This window comes from Bufo bufo, chromosome 7, assembly GCF_905171765.1.
Source record: "Bufo bufo chromosome 7, aBufBuf1.1, whole genome shotgun sequence".
Classification (NCBI taxonomy): Eukaryota; Metazoa; Chordata; class Amphibia; order Anura; family Bufonidae; genus Bufo; species Bufo bufo.
In genome coordinates, this window is record NC_053395.1 from 27,043,780 (window position 1) to 27,059,686 (window position 15,907).

A 15,907-nucleotide genomic window follows, 5' to 3' on the forward strand; every position below is an offset into this window, starting at 1 on the left:
AACATTTGGAACATTTAATCTCCGTCCCATCTTGCCCAGAAACACCTCTTTTTGGGTCAGCTTTGTAAAAACTCTTCCCGGTTTGCAGGACAGTACCACAAAATGCTAATTGCAACGCATGCATGTGGTTAAAGGGGTTTTCAGGGACTATAACCAACCAACCATGCTTAGGATAGGTTGTTAATATCATTTTGATGGTTTGTGACGATGTTACGAGAGGTGGAGGGGTAGCCCATCAATATTACTGTCCCAGAAGACCCCTTTAAAAGAGTGATTTATTAACTCTTGCCACATTTCTTCCGCTTATAATAAATAACACGTCTTCACAGTCACTGCTTTAATAGATCAGATCACTAACAAATATTAAATATCAGTATGAGCAAAGTACTTTTGTAGTTGTGAGCAACATATTATAAATATCTTTTTACACGTGTGGCTCAGTAATATAACAGTAATGGCAATGCATTGGAGGATCTCTGCGTTTCATGGACCTAGGTGTCCTTGAGAGATGTGCGGAGAGGACATGTCTGCTCTTGAGGAATTTAAGTCTGAGGAGGCCTCAAGAAGGTTGGAAAGATCTCTAAACAGGGTTGTATATTGGGAAGAGGAAGCATCACAGACAGAAAATAGGGTTGTCTCCTGATGCTGGGTTATGCCACCACACCTCCTAGAAGAACCGAGGGTTTGTTTGTCCCCCGCTTCCCATCACTTGTGATGAATGGCAGCATAACAATGGGACAAGTAGGAAATTCTTGCATAAGTTCTTTTCTTATAGAGTAGGGGGATGTTGCTAACCTGAGCTTGGGCCACTATCTCATTAGGCCAATAGGGGCCACCACTGGTATATGTGCACTTTAGACTGTAAAAGTTGGTGCTATCATTAGGAAACAGTCTCTCCCGGGGGGAGAAAGGAATAGTCTCCAGAACGTTTGCCGGGCAACATGACACAGTGTTCTGGAAATCTGTCACAGTGAGGTGGCTGAATGTTTTACTCATGTAGACCTGGTAGTGCGGCTCTGCTGAACAGCCACATGTAATGTCTATAGGTGGAAAGCTTCACAGGTTAAGTGTATGAAGATCACTGTAGTTGACCTCAAATGTTCTCCATTTGCAGCCGGTTTCTTCCGAATCCAACACCTCCCCCCTCCTCTTGAAGAGCTATGTGTGTCTGGGCAAGCCCAGTGCTCCCCATTCTTCCATCTGGGCAGAGTAGCACGCTCGAGTCTGCTTCACACTTGGTGGGACGGGCATAACAAGTCGCCAACTCTGGTGGCAACAGTTCTACTTTCACCACCTGTTTGGGTGGGCATTCAAGGGCTGGAGATGTTTGTGGATCTTCTCTCAGTGGAATCTTTTCTGGATCTACTTTATCCATATCTTCTGTCCTTTTTATAGACAAGTCTAATGGTCCATCAGTTGAGCATGAAGCTTTCTCTAAAGCCTGGTGGATATGAAGGAGCTCCAGTCGTATCTTACCAAGCTGTTCTCCCAGAGTCTTCTGTCGACCACTGTCTTCAGATGATAGGTTTGCCAACTTCTTCTCCACTTTTCCATATTCCTCCAGGGTTCTTGAGAGGTCCCCAATGAGCAGAGATGCATTGACAACCATCGGCTCTGACTTTTCACTGCAAGGCTCAGATTGTCTTCTTCTCTTGCAGGTAGTCACATCTAAAATGGGACTCTTCTCACTCCAAAGATCAGGAGATGTTATGGGAGAACGTGAGCTTTGGTAAAAAAAAAAAAAAAAAAATTCAACAGACATGAGAAAAAGAAAATTTAAGTAATATTTCTAATTTTATTAGTTTTTCAAATTAATTATGTCTTTGTAATTAAATAAAAGAGTGAACTATTGATCCCACAGATCTACACTGGAGTTATTATATATGTCTAAAAATCTTACCTGTTATGGGAATTTTGTTCGCCTTCCATTGAAGATGACGTCTGTTCACTCACTACATTGGGTCCATCTCTGTCCAACCAAGACTTCCTCTTCACACATCTTGAAGGACTTGTTTTTTCCCAGAAAGACACATCACCATTACCATTTTGTGTAGAGAACTCATTCTTTCTGGAGGCTTGAACCCCATAAGCTCCTAGAATTTCCTTCTGATGTTGAATGATGTCTCTTACTGTCTGAGGAACCCATTTTCCTTCTCCTTCTGGTTTATTATGAGCTAATGTTTGATTTTGCAACTTGTCTCCAGGTACCCAAGAAATATTGGTTTTGCCTTCTTCTGACTTGAGTGGGCTGGTCTTTAGAGGCTCTCCAAGTGTCTTTGGTTTTGGAGTACCAATAAATGTGTTTGGTTGACCTTGGTTCGTTGGTTTGCCTGTGGTTGGTTTGGGATCAGTGTTAAATGCATGTTCAAACAATAAGGGATAGTAGAACCGAGGTAGGAATGATGTTCTTTCTGTGTTTTGTAAAGCCTGGTAGTGAGTGGAATGTGGAGTATGCATAAGCTGAGCTGTGGAAGCTAGAAAAGGAAGCTGGGCTGTACCACTTGTCATGGTGGGATTCAGATATGAGAACAGGTTGGTGTTTAGTGGATAATTAAGGCCCAAAAGTGAAAGACCCTGATGTTCTTGGTAGTCTGAATAGGTTGGTGGTGGGTAACAAGGAATGATGTTGGTTCCATTGCACGCAACTGGCGTGTCTGCTCCAGCTTTCTTAAGTGTACTGTTCAATAACTTCCACTGATCCACCCGAGATCCTCCAAGATTGCTTGAGGTTTTCCGAGTTGCCTTGACAAATCTCTGTTCCTCTCGCTCCTTCTCACAGTGTCCCTCTAAGGAGAACACATCAGTGATGATAAACTCTGGTTCTCCATCTTTGCTCACTGTCTCTCTTTTGCCTTTTAATCCAGTCTCATTTTTGCTCACGGTGGTATGTGAAGATGGAGTGTTCTTGCTTTTCTCTTTCAGACTCTGGCCCACTACTTCCTCTTCTTCTGCTTCTGGTCTTTCATCATCCTCTTCTAGGAATCTCTGAATTTCAGAAGGCATCTTCTCACCAGCCGGTCTAGCCTTGGTTGATACTCCAGTGGAGTCACAAGCCTCTTGTTTGTCTGCATTTCCTTCTGAATGTGTTTCATGTAGGTTCATTTCTGGGACAAGAAAACCGTTCTTTTTGTAGGGCCAATCAGACTCAATAAGAAGTGACAGGGAGTTCTTGCACAGGCTGTATTTCATGTGATTGTACAAGTGTGATTTTTCCATACAAGTGAAGGGGCACTGAAAACATTTGTAGTTATATGGCTTCCCCCACGGTCTCGGGATATAATGAGGTTTTTTGGGCTTCCGTTCTTTATGTTTAAATGTAGAGTTCAATTTACATCCAGCTTCTTCGTCTTTCGACATGGCTTTGTCGTGGTCACCTATCACGTTATGAAATTATAAGATCCCTTACCAAAATGTGGATATCTTTTCGAGATGTTTCAGTAAAAGACAACCTGCAGTGAAAAAAAAATGTAAAACATTTTTAAGTAAAGGTGCATTTTGGTCAATGTATTGGCATGGTAAGCCGATATAGACAACCTTATACATAAGACAATGAATGGGAAATAAGATTTTGGCAGGATACAAAAATGTGAGCATTTGTTGATGGAAAGTCATACTGTCAACCTGAAAAAAGGGAAATAAGGAAGTCATGAGAGTAAAAGAAGAAACATGGATGAAAAAATAAGGAGATGGATGGGGATTAAGATCACGAAGAGGACAAGAAAATGAAGCATTAAAGGGGTTCTCCAGTTCGGGCAATCTCAACTTGTTAGAAGTTCCGTTTGATGCTACGCTGGAACCCCCAGTGATCAGCCGTAAAAACCTGGCAGTAAGCATTCAGTTTCCCTACAGTGACACCACAGGTGAATTTAAGCATTACACTGTGTCTATTTATATCAGTGGATTGTCTATGTAATGTTGAACAGGACAGGTCCTCCAGAACTAGAGATGCTCTTTGCCACCACTCCACATGCTAGTCTGTCCCAAATAAAGGATTTCTATTGACTCAGAATTTCCCAATAGGGAATATAAAGGTGGATTTTCAAAAGTTACGGTTAACTGTATTCCTCTAGACAAAAACTTAGGTCATGGAAGGTGCCATGAACTCTGGAATTTTGTCGATAACTGAACTTCCTTTTGACTCCACTGCTTTGAAGATCCCTGACGGAGGGTTACAGTGAAGAGATGAAAGACTGTGGGGGAGAGATAGGTGTTTGAGCTGTGGTTTCTGAAAACACTTCTTAACATATCTTCTTGGTCTGTTGGATTCCTCTACCTGCCACAAGACATTACTTCCACTGGTCTGTCAGGAAAGGCACGGGGGGACGTGCCTCAGGGTAACACAGCATCAGGGACCCTGCACCTGTGCATGGGAATTACTGTATCACTGCACAGTCTAACACTGAGGGCAGCCTCTAACCAGCCGGAGGGAGAGACAGGCGAGAGGAAAAATAGGATGGAGTGATGGGAAGGAGGAGAGACAGAAAAAACTAGAAGAAGAGGTCGAGAGACACAAAAAGTTGCAAAAATGGAACATGATAAAACGATTTATAAGGAATCATGATGGAAAATCAAAGTTCAGTATCACATGGGAAGTAGATGGAAGACGTTTTAGAATACAGTAGTTGCAAATCAAGATAAGAATCTGCTGATCTCCATGGACTTAAGACCATGATGAATATCAGGTCAAGTTAGATTATATTTAGTGTAGATGATGTGGAAGGATTTCTAGAAGTTCTCCCTATCCCAATCTATTCCTAATTCCGGAAAACTTGTAGAGTTCACAGTCTCTGATGCCTTCTACATCCACATTACGTGCCATTGGAAGAGAGTTGGGAGGCCCCGTAGACATTAGATGTTTGGCGAGTTTGGCAGACTTCTAATGGGTATAGCCAGTCAAATTCTAGAGTGATCTTAAGATGACCATAGACATGAGATATTCATCTGCAGACTATTGACAGTTCCAGTTATATTTGGTGAAATATGCTGACAAGATTAAAGCTGGCCAGAAAGTTGTCATCTGACAACTATTCCTCCCAACCCAGATACTCACATGCACACTTGTTTTGGACCAGCTTGTATGTGGGTTAGACTCCTCTTGCGGTGGCTTATCTGCCTTAAGAACAAAAAGATTGGGCATGTTGGAGCTTCTACACCTTACCCCCCAAATCTGCTATCGGGAGTGTAGAGACACCAAATTGGTGGGTTTGGTCAACGTTCATCTCAAGTGTTTGGCCACCTTAGGGGTGCCCATGCACATTAGATGAAAGTCATCTAAAGACTGTGGAAAATAAATTGGAATACAGGAGGACTTGGAGTAGAAGGCTTGATGTGACAGGTGAGGATATCGGCAGAGGTCCTGATAGACCATCCACATCATTGAGTAGGTTAATTAAAAATTACAAGGACTAATAAACAGCGAGATGAATATGAACTAAAAGGCTTGTGAATGCAGGGAGTCTTAGAGCAGCCTGGTAGAGGGTTTCGTTGGTATACACAGATTGCACCCCGGGGGATGGCACGGATGTTGGTGGGGGAGAACATGCCCATTTCCCGCAGCAGCTGCTGGTGAGAGAGCCTGGTACAGACCCATTTTTCATATTCCACAGTTTAATGCTACAGGCTGCTCCCAACAACAACCAAATGGTGCAGCCTCCTGTGTATGGGACCCCTGAGGGCCAGACAAAGACCCCTGGGGGAGCACAGACTGCTGGTTACATCTTGAGCACCAACGGAGAACATTGCTAACCCTCTCCCTGCCAGTAATTACTAATCATCATATCCAGGGCACAGAGCGAGAGACTCCAAGAAGATTGTACATGGGAATCCGATCTAGAGTGTTTGCTAATTAAGCATTGTAAATTATCAATTTCCCACAATTTCACAGGAGACATTGTTCGATCAAAATGACCACTCACCACCTAGGAGGAAGCCTCAGCCCAACATCTATCTATCTATCTATCTATCTATCTATCTATCTATCTATCTATCTATCTCATATATGTCTGTCTATCTCATATCTATGCATTTCCTATCTCTATATCTATCTCATATCTAACTATGTATCTCCTATCTATCTATCTATCTATCTATCTCATATCTAACTATGTATCTCCTATATCTAAATCTATCTATCTGTCAGTCTATCTATCTATCTATCTATCTATCTCATATCTACCTATCTTCTATCTATCTCCTATTAATCAAAACACTTTCTACAAGAAAAAAAAGTCATTATGTGTATGACCATCTTGACACAGTTGGGTCATGTCTGGGAGTAAATTGAAAGATTGTGATTAGCCAAACATGGTTTTCTGGGTCTTTCTAATCTTAAGGAGGGAGGCATTGGGCGAAGAACAAGGAGAATTACCCTCAGAGATCTCACAGTTGACCTACTTAAGACTTTATCATCTTCAATGCCATCTTGTTCTACAGATCCATCCACATGTCTATCCATGTTCCATGCACCTTGGCCAACAGTAGACAAGACCATTCTCCATGGTCCTGTGGGCCACCAGCTCTGCTGTTAAACTTTGGTAATCAGAACATATAATAGCAGTTGCTTTGGGACCAGGTAACTTGTAGTCTTTGAGGTCTGCTGACAGGGAAGTAGGGGGGACATAAGATCCAGAAGCATGCCCCCCCACCCTACATTAGAAGTCACTAATTTGTATGGGGGCGGCTTGACTGTCCCAACACATCTGCCATTGAGGAAACAAGGATTGGGTTGGGTACCTTAGATATGACCACACCCGATCCTTTGAGACAGGATTTCTATAGGTGCTTATCCCTTTTCTACTTATGGCAGCTAACATATATGGCCCATTGACATCAGAAGGACAGAGACCAAGCAGCAAAAACTCTATGTACTGTATACCCTGAAGAATAGCATTCATCATCAGAACCAGCCAATGATATAGAAAATATACCTAGAAATTATCCAGAAATATCTGTATCATATCATCCCATGACCTACTCTGGAGAAATGATATATTACAGAATATCTAGACCCACAATAGAAGATTCGCCATCGAAATTAATGTCTTAATGATTTCTTTGGGTAACCGTGGAGACATTTATTACCACACATTATTATCAGGTTTGTGTCATCCTTAGGGAGCATTCACACGACCGTGTTGGTTTTGCGGTCTGCAAATCACGGATCCGTGTGTTCCGTATGTCTTCAGTTATCCTTCCGTTCCGTAAGTCCGTATAATACGGACGTGGTGCTTCCGTGTGTCATCCATTTTTAACGGTCCGCAAAAAACTGAAATGGGGTTTCCTAGAATGTTTTCAGTCCAGGGGTCTGCAAAAACGGATGACATACGTATGCATTTCCATGTGCTATCCGTTTTTTATGGACCCAATGACTTTCTATGGGGCCACGGACCGCAATTTGCGACCAAGTATAGGACATGTTCTAAAATAAAAGCAACGGACACACGGAACGGACAGCACACGGGTGACAATGAAAGGCATTCCGCAATTTTTGCAGACCCATAGAAATGAATGGGTCCGTGCATTGTCCGCAAAAATTGCGGAACGGACACGGAAGAAAAACACGGTCGTGTGAATGCGCCCTTAAACTGCACACAGGTAGGTGCTATATCTATATATCTAATTATGTATTTACTATGTTTCTATTTTCTATCATCTCATATCAAATTATCTAGCTCATAACTATCTCCCATCTTATATCTATCTAATATCTATCTATCTATCTCATATCTATCTATCTATCTATCTATCTATCATCTATCTATCATCTATCTATCTATCTATCTATCTATCCCATATCTATCTATCTATCTATCTATCTATCTATTATCTATCTATTATCTATCTATCTATCTATTATCTATCTATTATCTATCTATCTATCCCATATCTATCTATCTATTATCTATCTATCTATCTATCTATCTATTATCTATCTATTATCTATCTATCTATTATCTATCTATTATCTATCTATCTATCCCATATCTATCTATCTATTATCTATCTATCTATCTATCTATCTATCTATCTATCTATCTATCTATCTATTATCTATCTATTATCTATCTATCTATCCCATATCTATCTATCTATTATCTATCTATCATCTATCTCTCTCATATCTATCTATCTATCTATCTATCTATCTATCTATCTATCTATCTCATATCTATCTATCTATCCCATATCTATCTATCTATCTATCTATCTATCTATCTCATATCTTTATTTTTCGTCTATCATATCTATCTAATATCTATCTGTCTATCTTTCAGAATAAAGCAGCACAGCTCTAAGTTGGGGGGGGGGGGGGGGGGGGGGGGGGGGGGGGGGTGCTATCACTCCAAGACCGATGTCTTGTTAGCAGTTCTCCAAAAATATGAGGCAGCTCTCCAAAGTCTGTGGTGAAAAAAATAAGATTCTCTTCATTCAGCTCTCAATGGGGCTTGACCAAAGAACCCATTGAGCAGGGCTGAAACATAGGATGGGTGAATAAACTTTGGTGGGCTGAGTATATCTATCTATCTATAATAATAATATTTACTTATATAGCGCCACCATATTCCACAGCGCTTTACAAATTCATAGGGTTCATGTACAAAACAAAACTAACTGGCTAATATACAACTGAAAAACTAGGAGTCAGGGCCCTGCTCGCAAGAGCTTACAATCTATGAGGAATTGGGGGTGACACATAAAGTTGATTGTGATGAGTAGGATTCGAGCCATTATTGAACTGAGGAGTGGTGCCGGCCGATCTGCTTTGGGTTTGGGACTACTAGAGGATTGAGTTCAGGCCAGAGGAGTTGGTGGGGAAGAGGTTTAGTCGGGGAATAGTCAGTTTAGGTAGCTTGATAAGCCTGCCTGAAAAGATGTGTTTTTAAGGCACGTTTGAAGGTGGAGAAGTTGTGAATATTCCAGGCAGAGTATTCCAGAGAGTAGGTGCAGCTCGAGAAAAGTCTTAAAGACGGGAGTGAGAGGAACGAATTATGGAGGTTATTAATCTTAGGTCGCTAACAGAACGGAGAGCAGGAGTAGGGTGGAAGATGGAGATGAGGGAGGAGATGTATGGAGAGCTTTGTGGGTGAGGGTGAGAAGTGTGAACTGTATTCTGTGGTGGACGGGCATCCAGTGAAGTGACTGGCACAGACTAGTAGCATCAGTGTAGCGGCTGGATGGATAGAGGAGCCTGGCTGCAGCATTTAGTATGGACTGTCTATCTGTCTTATCTATCTATCTATCTATCTATCTATCTATCTATCTATCTATCTATCCATCTATCTGTCATTATCTCCTGACCTATACCTAGATCAGCTCATTATCTCATGAACCATTACCACAACACTCTCTTATCAAGAAGATCTGGGTAACATTTGACTTCTTTTTTTTTACTTTCACCCAAATTCCTCATTTCTTAGTGAACCCTTTCTGCTTGAGTCTTATGACATACGCGCATGGGTCCAGGTATGAAGAGAGTAAAATGTCAAACGTAGTGACTGTGTTTCCTTTTACAAATAACATTTTCCCTTGTATTACCCTCACTGGCCGCATGTACAGGGAGGTTGTCCAATCTGATTGGGGTGTGTGTGGAAAACTCAAGTGCCAATCAGTAAAAAAACAGGGAGATAATGAGACTGGTAAATTACCCATCCACTTTGGAAATCAACCTCATACTTTAACCCTTTGCTGTCATGCAATTTGGTTGTTTGACAATCTGATTCTTCAGAACGTAACTATTTACCAATATAAATTGGCATCGGCGAATCTCAAGACGACTGAGAATGGAAATGATCTCTCCCTGCCTTGTACATTGGGATGATGAGTAACTAATTATTATTATCTCAAATCTATCTACAGATTTATCTTACTATCTATCTATCTATCTGTCTGTCTGTATGTCTGTCTATCTATCTATCTATCTATCTATCTATCTATCTATCTATCTGTCTGTCTGTCTGTCCATCTATCTGTCTCATATTTATCTAGTATCTTCTTTTGTTTGTTACTTCTCATTTTGCCTCTTTTATCTAAACTATTTGTATCTCTTTATGTACCTTTTGTTATTTCTCATTTAATATCTTTACATCTAGTTTCTTTAGCAAGTTTTTTTTTTATTTAATACTTCTCTGCATTTATAACTCCTACATTTTCCTGTCTATTTCTTTATCTAGATAGTTTTAGTTTTGTTATTTTTCATTTACTATCTATCTATCTATCTATCTATCTATCTATCTATCTATCTATCGTTTTTATTTATCATTTCATACTTCTCTACACTTATACCTCATACCTTCTCCTGTCTATTTCTTTCTCCTAATAGTTTATTTAGTTTTGTTACTTTTCATTTAGTATCTATCTATCTATCTATCATCTATATTTTTTCTTTCTCATTTCATACTTCTGTACACTTATACCTCATACCTTTTCCTGTCTATTTCTTTATCTAGATAGTTTATTTAGTTGTGGTACTTTTTTTAATCTATCTATCTCATATCTATCTATCTATCTATCCATCCATATAATATCTATCACATATCTCATGTTCATCTTGATACACAGTCGTTCTATAGATTTACTTCTAGCAGAAAAATTCTATCTATCTTCTTTAGCTCTCACACCCTTTCCTGCCCATCTGTCTGTCTATCTACGTATGTATCCCTTTATCTAGATAGTTTCTTTAATTTGCAGCCTCTCCTATTTCACCCCTCTATTTTATCTAAACTGTCTATCCAATTTCACTTTCAAATCTCTCCATTTTTAACCATCATCGTCCCTTAAAATATGTGGTCCGTAGAATAACAACTATAGTGACAGACAGATGGAAGACTCCGATAACTGTAATAAAACGTAGCAGAGATTTTTAGTAATTTATAGTATTACACGAGCATGAAGAAACTCTTCCGTACATAGACGTTATCCGGTGTGGTTCCTGCAGAATGCTCATGTTCTGATTTATCCTTTTTATATCCTAATAATATTGCTCCTATCTCATCGGTTATAATTTTGCATTAAGTTTGTGAAGATGGTAAAGGCGATGAGTACTTACAGTGCTGGCCGTCTCCACTCCTCCAGTCCTTCCCCGGCTCCTCTCCCTCTGCTCTTTTTTTCAATGTAGGAAGATATGTGCGGAGAAGTGTGGAGCCTCCCTCTGTGCAGCTGGTTGGCCACGTCCATCCCCACTGACTACCTATAAGAGGAGGCTCCCCCATATACCACAGCACTGACTGTAGTAACCTGGATGTTGCTAGAAAGTCTTGTTTTATAATCGCCAATAAAAGCAACATAAAAAAAAAAAACGGTTGCAAAACCAAAAAGTCTCAAATCTATTGTTCGCTTTTATCAGGCATTTTACGCTGGAGTGACGCTGATAGTAGAGAGCTTCAACCGAAAGTCTCTATATGTCACATATCTCCAGTGCTGAGTACTTCCAGAGACACTTACCTGCAGAACATAGGTGTGACTGATATCAGCAGGACAGTGGATAAGCGTCTACTAGACATTCAACGCCGCTTATCCGTAAAGGATTGTTCATTGGCCATAGAAGTCTTGATAACGGCAGATCTTTTGCATATATTCCTGATTTAAAAAATATATATATATATATATAAATTGTGTATACAGCTCCTATGGAGACTTATGTGTCTCCATGGTAACAGACCACATACAGAACCTGTGTAGTCCTATCCCTTGTTAAAAGGGTTATGCCATGATGTAAAAATAAAAAATCAGACATCATATAGATCAGGGGTTAGCAACCTTCGGCACTCTAGTTGTTGTGAAACTACAATTCCCAGCATGCTCAATTCATTTCTATGGGAGTTCTGAGAAGAGCAGAGCAAGTATGCATGCTGGGAGTTGTAGTTTCACAACAGCTGGAGTGCCGGAGGTTGCCTACCCCTGATATAGAACATGATAATCTCTTTCTACCAAAACTAGACCCAGCCTTGCACCTCCAGAGATCTCCACATTCATTGCTCCAATTGTTCTGCCTTATTCCCTGCAGTCTGGCAGCTCAGGGGGGCGTGTCCTTTCTGCTGCAGCTCTTTCCTTGTAACTGTCACAGCTTCTAAGTGTAGATATGGCTGGTGGCAGTTGAAGCTTTAAACTGAGCACGTGCGACCACCTTAGTGACGGGACAAGAAATAAAGCAAAGAGCAAACAGCAGGTGGCGCTATACAGATACATTTTATTGAATAACTCAGTGACTATAATACATATTTAATTACATATAATTGCAAAAGTATTCAGATCCAGGTTCTGGTTCGAAAAATGTAGAATGTGTTTTATGGTACAACCCCTTTAAGATACGACATTCCCAATCATTGTTTACCCCCAATAAATGTTTGCTAGATTGGCGGAGAATAACCGGACAGTCAGAGCAGATGGGAGTTGCAGGACGCTAAGAGATATTTTGCTATTTGCAGAGCTGGGACGTATTTAGAGGGGGTCCCGGAGAGTGTGTCCTCTACCCCCATATACTGTCTCTTCTATAAACCCTTGGACCACACAGAGACACTTAGAGCACGCTGTCAGGGCTCAAACAGCAGCACAAATCTCAGCTTCCTGGAGCCCTTCAATACGTCTTTACACCTACAGAACGTAACGTGTTTTTTTTTCATTCTGCGCGTATAAAGCCATATCTAAGAAGCTGAGATCTGAGCTGCTGTTGCTCTACGTGTCTTTGCGATGGTTTTCTCATAAAGTACTTAGAAAACGTCTGCCTAGACTTTAGGTCTGAGTCCACCCGTCTAGTGGTCGTGGCCCTATGCGTCTCCCAATGACCATAATAACGGTATTTAGCCCCCGAACACACATATAAGGTGAATATGCTTTTTCCATAGAAATCCTAAAATGACATTAGCATAAATGAAGCAGAGTGGAATGAGATAATGAAGTGATCTGGAATAGTTTATGTACCGGCAGCGACATGAAAAACAAGCCCCTTTTCCCATCGTATTTGCCACTTACCTGCTGATGCTCCTGCGGCGGACTTGCTGACCTATTTTTCTGTAAGTATTGCTCTGTTAGGCCAGTCACCTAAAATTATGTGTTTTACAGCATTCCACCTCTCTATAACCAGCAGCTGGAGCGGAACAGAAAAAAACAAAAAAATCTCTGCTTATAAAATATTATATCTGGGTTGTAATCATTTACTTGGCTAATATGTATAAATTAACTCTCGCTCAGGGGCTTTTTAAGAAAATAACTAGTTCTTGTCCTTATCTGACTGTACAGTAGGGGGCAGACCACAGGGAGGCACTTTTTTTTTTTATAAATAAAGCTGGCCATAGAGGATTGATAACAGAGGATCCTTGGCCTATATTTTGTGTTGTGTGTGCAGCTCCTATGCAAACCTAGGTGTCTCCATGGTAACAGACTGCAAACAGAACCTGTGTAGTCTGATCAGGGGTTAGCCTCTTGTCCCCTCTTTTGTTGTCTTCAGGTTAGGCTACGTACACATCTGTGGCAGTCATTCCCTTATTCTGTTCCAGCAGAGGAAGAGAATACCGGAATTGCTGTTTCCGGCATAGCTGTACACCGCCGGGGCCCGACAGTTCCCACTGACTATAATGGGGGTTCCGCCGGGATTGCGGCATGAATGATGACATTCTGTAGTACTAAAAAGCACTGCATGCAGCGGTATTTTGTCCGCGTTCATTCCGGAAACCCGACGGACCCTATTAGAGTGAATTGGATCCGTTGGGCCCCAATGGTATTCTGGAATACTGGAACACCTGCCGCAGGTGTGGACATAGCCTTAGCGAGAAAAGGAAGTAGCGGGAAGAGCGGATCACTACAGGATTGTAGTCTGTTACCATAGATACACATAGAGATGCATAGGAGCTGTAAATACAAGAGATTATTAGGAACCATTTGGGGTAAATAATGACTGGGAAAGTCGTATCTTAAAGGCGTTGTGCCATAAAACGCATTCTACATTTTTCAAACCAGCACCTGGATCTGAATACTTTTGCAATTCCATGTAATTAAAAATGTAGTAAAGCCGCTGAGGTATTCAATAAAGTCTATCTGAATATCTCCACCTGCTGATTTTCGTTGTCCACCTCCCCAAGGTGGTCGCACACGCTCAGTTCTATCCTTTTAACTTCCACCAGCCAGATCTCTGTTAGAAGCTGTGACAGTTACAGGGAGAGATCTGCAACACAAAGGACACACCCAGTGAGCTGTGATATGGAGAGATCTGCAACACAAAGGACACACCCAGTGAGCTGTGATACGGAGAGATCTGCAACACAAAGGACACACCCAGTGAGCTGTGATACGGAGAAATCTGCAACACAAAGGACACACCCAGTGAGCTGTGATACGGAGAGATCTGCAGCACAAAGGACACACCCAGTGAGCTGTGATACGAGCAGATCTGCAACACAAAGGACACACCCAGTGAGCTGTTATACGGAGAGATCTGCAACACAAAGGACACACCCAGTGAGCTGTGATACGAGGAGATCTGCAGCACAAAGGACACACCCAGTGAGCTGTGATACGGAAAGATCTGCAACACAAAGGACACACCCAGTGAGCTGTTATACGGAGAGATCTGCAACACAAAGGACACACCCAGTGAGCTGCCAGTTTGAAATAACTCTAGCAGAGCAATGGATGGGGAGATCTCTGGATCCATGTGAGGTGCAGGGCTGGTTCTGGTTTTGTTAGAAAGAGACATTTCTTACATGATGTCTTATTAATTTTCTTACTTTACTCATGTAAATACCCCTTTAAACGATGATCATCACCTCTATGGCACTATAATGATCTGTAACGATCAGTCAAAACCTTTTGATTTTTTTTAACATCTTGATTGAAAGGTATATGTGCTTTCGCAGCACTTTTTATTGCTCAAATGACTGTTGAATAAAACAAGAAGCGACTTTGCAAACAGTCTTGATTTAAAAACATTACCATTTTGTGTATACAGCCTCTTTGCAGACCTTTGTGTCTCCATGGTAACAGACTGCAAACCAAAACCTATGTAGTCGGATATTGCAGTCAGGGGCTTTCCTCTCAGTCCCTTTTTCTATTGTCTGCAGATTAACAAGAAGAAGCAGAGGGTTTGGTGCAAGACATCACTGCAGAATCAGAGTACAGGGAGCATGCATGTTCACCGCAGATAGCTGCCTGTTGACAGATCCTATCTTTAATGATGATACAACCCCTGATAGACCATCAGTGTAAGTGGAAGTCCGATTCCCGGGGGAACCCTGCCGATCAGCAGAGACACACCCCCTTCATGGTGTATAATACAACAGCACCATACACATGACAGTGGCTGTTCCTGGAACTGCAGTTAAGTCCCATTAAAGGCTCATTCACATGACCATATCCGCAAAACACGGACACCGGCCGCGTGCTTTCCGGATTTTGTCTAAAGCAGGCATGCTCAACCTGCGGCCCACCAGCTGTTGCAAAATTACAACTCCCAGCATTCCCAGACAGTCTACAGCTATCCGCCCACAGCAGGGCATACTGGGAGTTGTAGTTTTGCAACAGCTGGAGGGCCACAGGTTGAGTATCCCTGGTCTAAAGCAGGCATCCTCAAACTGCGGCCCTCCAGCTGTTGTAAAACGACAACTCCCACAATGCCCTGCTGTAGGCTGTTCGGGCATGCTGGGAGTTGTAGTTTTGCAACAGCTGGAGGGCCGCAGTTTGGGGATGCTTGGTCTAAAGCAGGCATGCTCAACCTGCGGCCCTCCAGCTGTTGCAAAACTACAACTCCCAGCATACCTGAACAGCCTACAGCTATCAGACTACAGCAGGGCATTGTGGGAGTTGTAGTTTTGCAACAGCTGGAGGGCCGCAGGTTGAGCATGCCTGGACTCTAAAGGAACATCCTTCTCCATGATAGAAATGCCTATACGGACAAGAATAGGACATGTTCGATCTTTTC

At 41.7% G+C, this 15,907-nt stretch overlaps 1 protein-coding gene across 2 annotated transcripts; it reads right to left on the reverse strand.

Moving 5' to 3' along the window:
- Nucleotides 1-328: 328 nt before the first annotated feature.
- PRR35 (proline rich 35) lies at nucleotides 329-13,070 on the reverse strand. Of its 2 annotated transcripts, XM_040440166.1 has the most exons (4): nucleotides 12,967-13,070; nucleotides 11,440-11,574; nucleotides 1,901-3,449; nucleotides 329-1,724 (listed from the first exon to the last, which is right to left on the reverse strand). In XM_040440166.1, the coding sequence occupies exons 3-4, from the start codon at nucleotides 3,355-3,357 to the stop codon at nucleotides 1,094-1,096; spliced, it is 2,088 nt and encodes a 695-aa protein (XP_040296100.1). In that variant the 5' UTR covers nucleotides 3,358-3,449; nucleotides 11,440-11,574; nucleotides 12,967-13,070; the 3' UTR covers nucleotides 329-1,093. The 2 variants fall into 2 exon arrangements, with proteins under 2 accessions (XP_040296100.1, XP_040296101.1); XM_040440167.1 differs by lacking the exons at nucleotides 11,440-11,574; nucleotides 12,967-13,070 and adding an exon at nucleotides 11,045-11,144.
- Nucleotides 13,071-15,907: the final 2,837 nt, after the last annotated feature.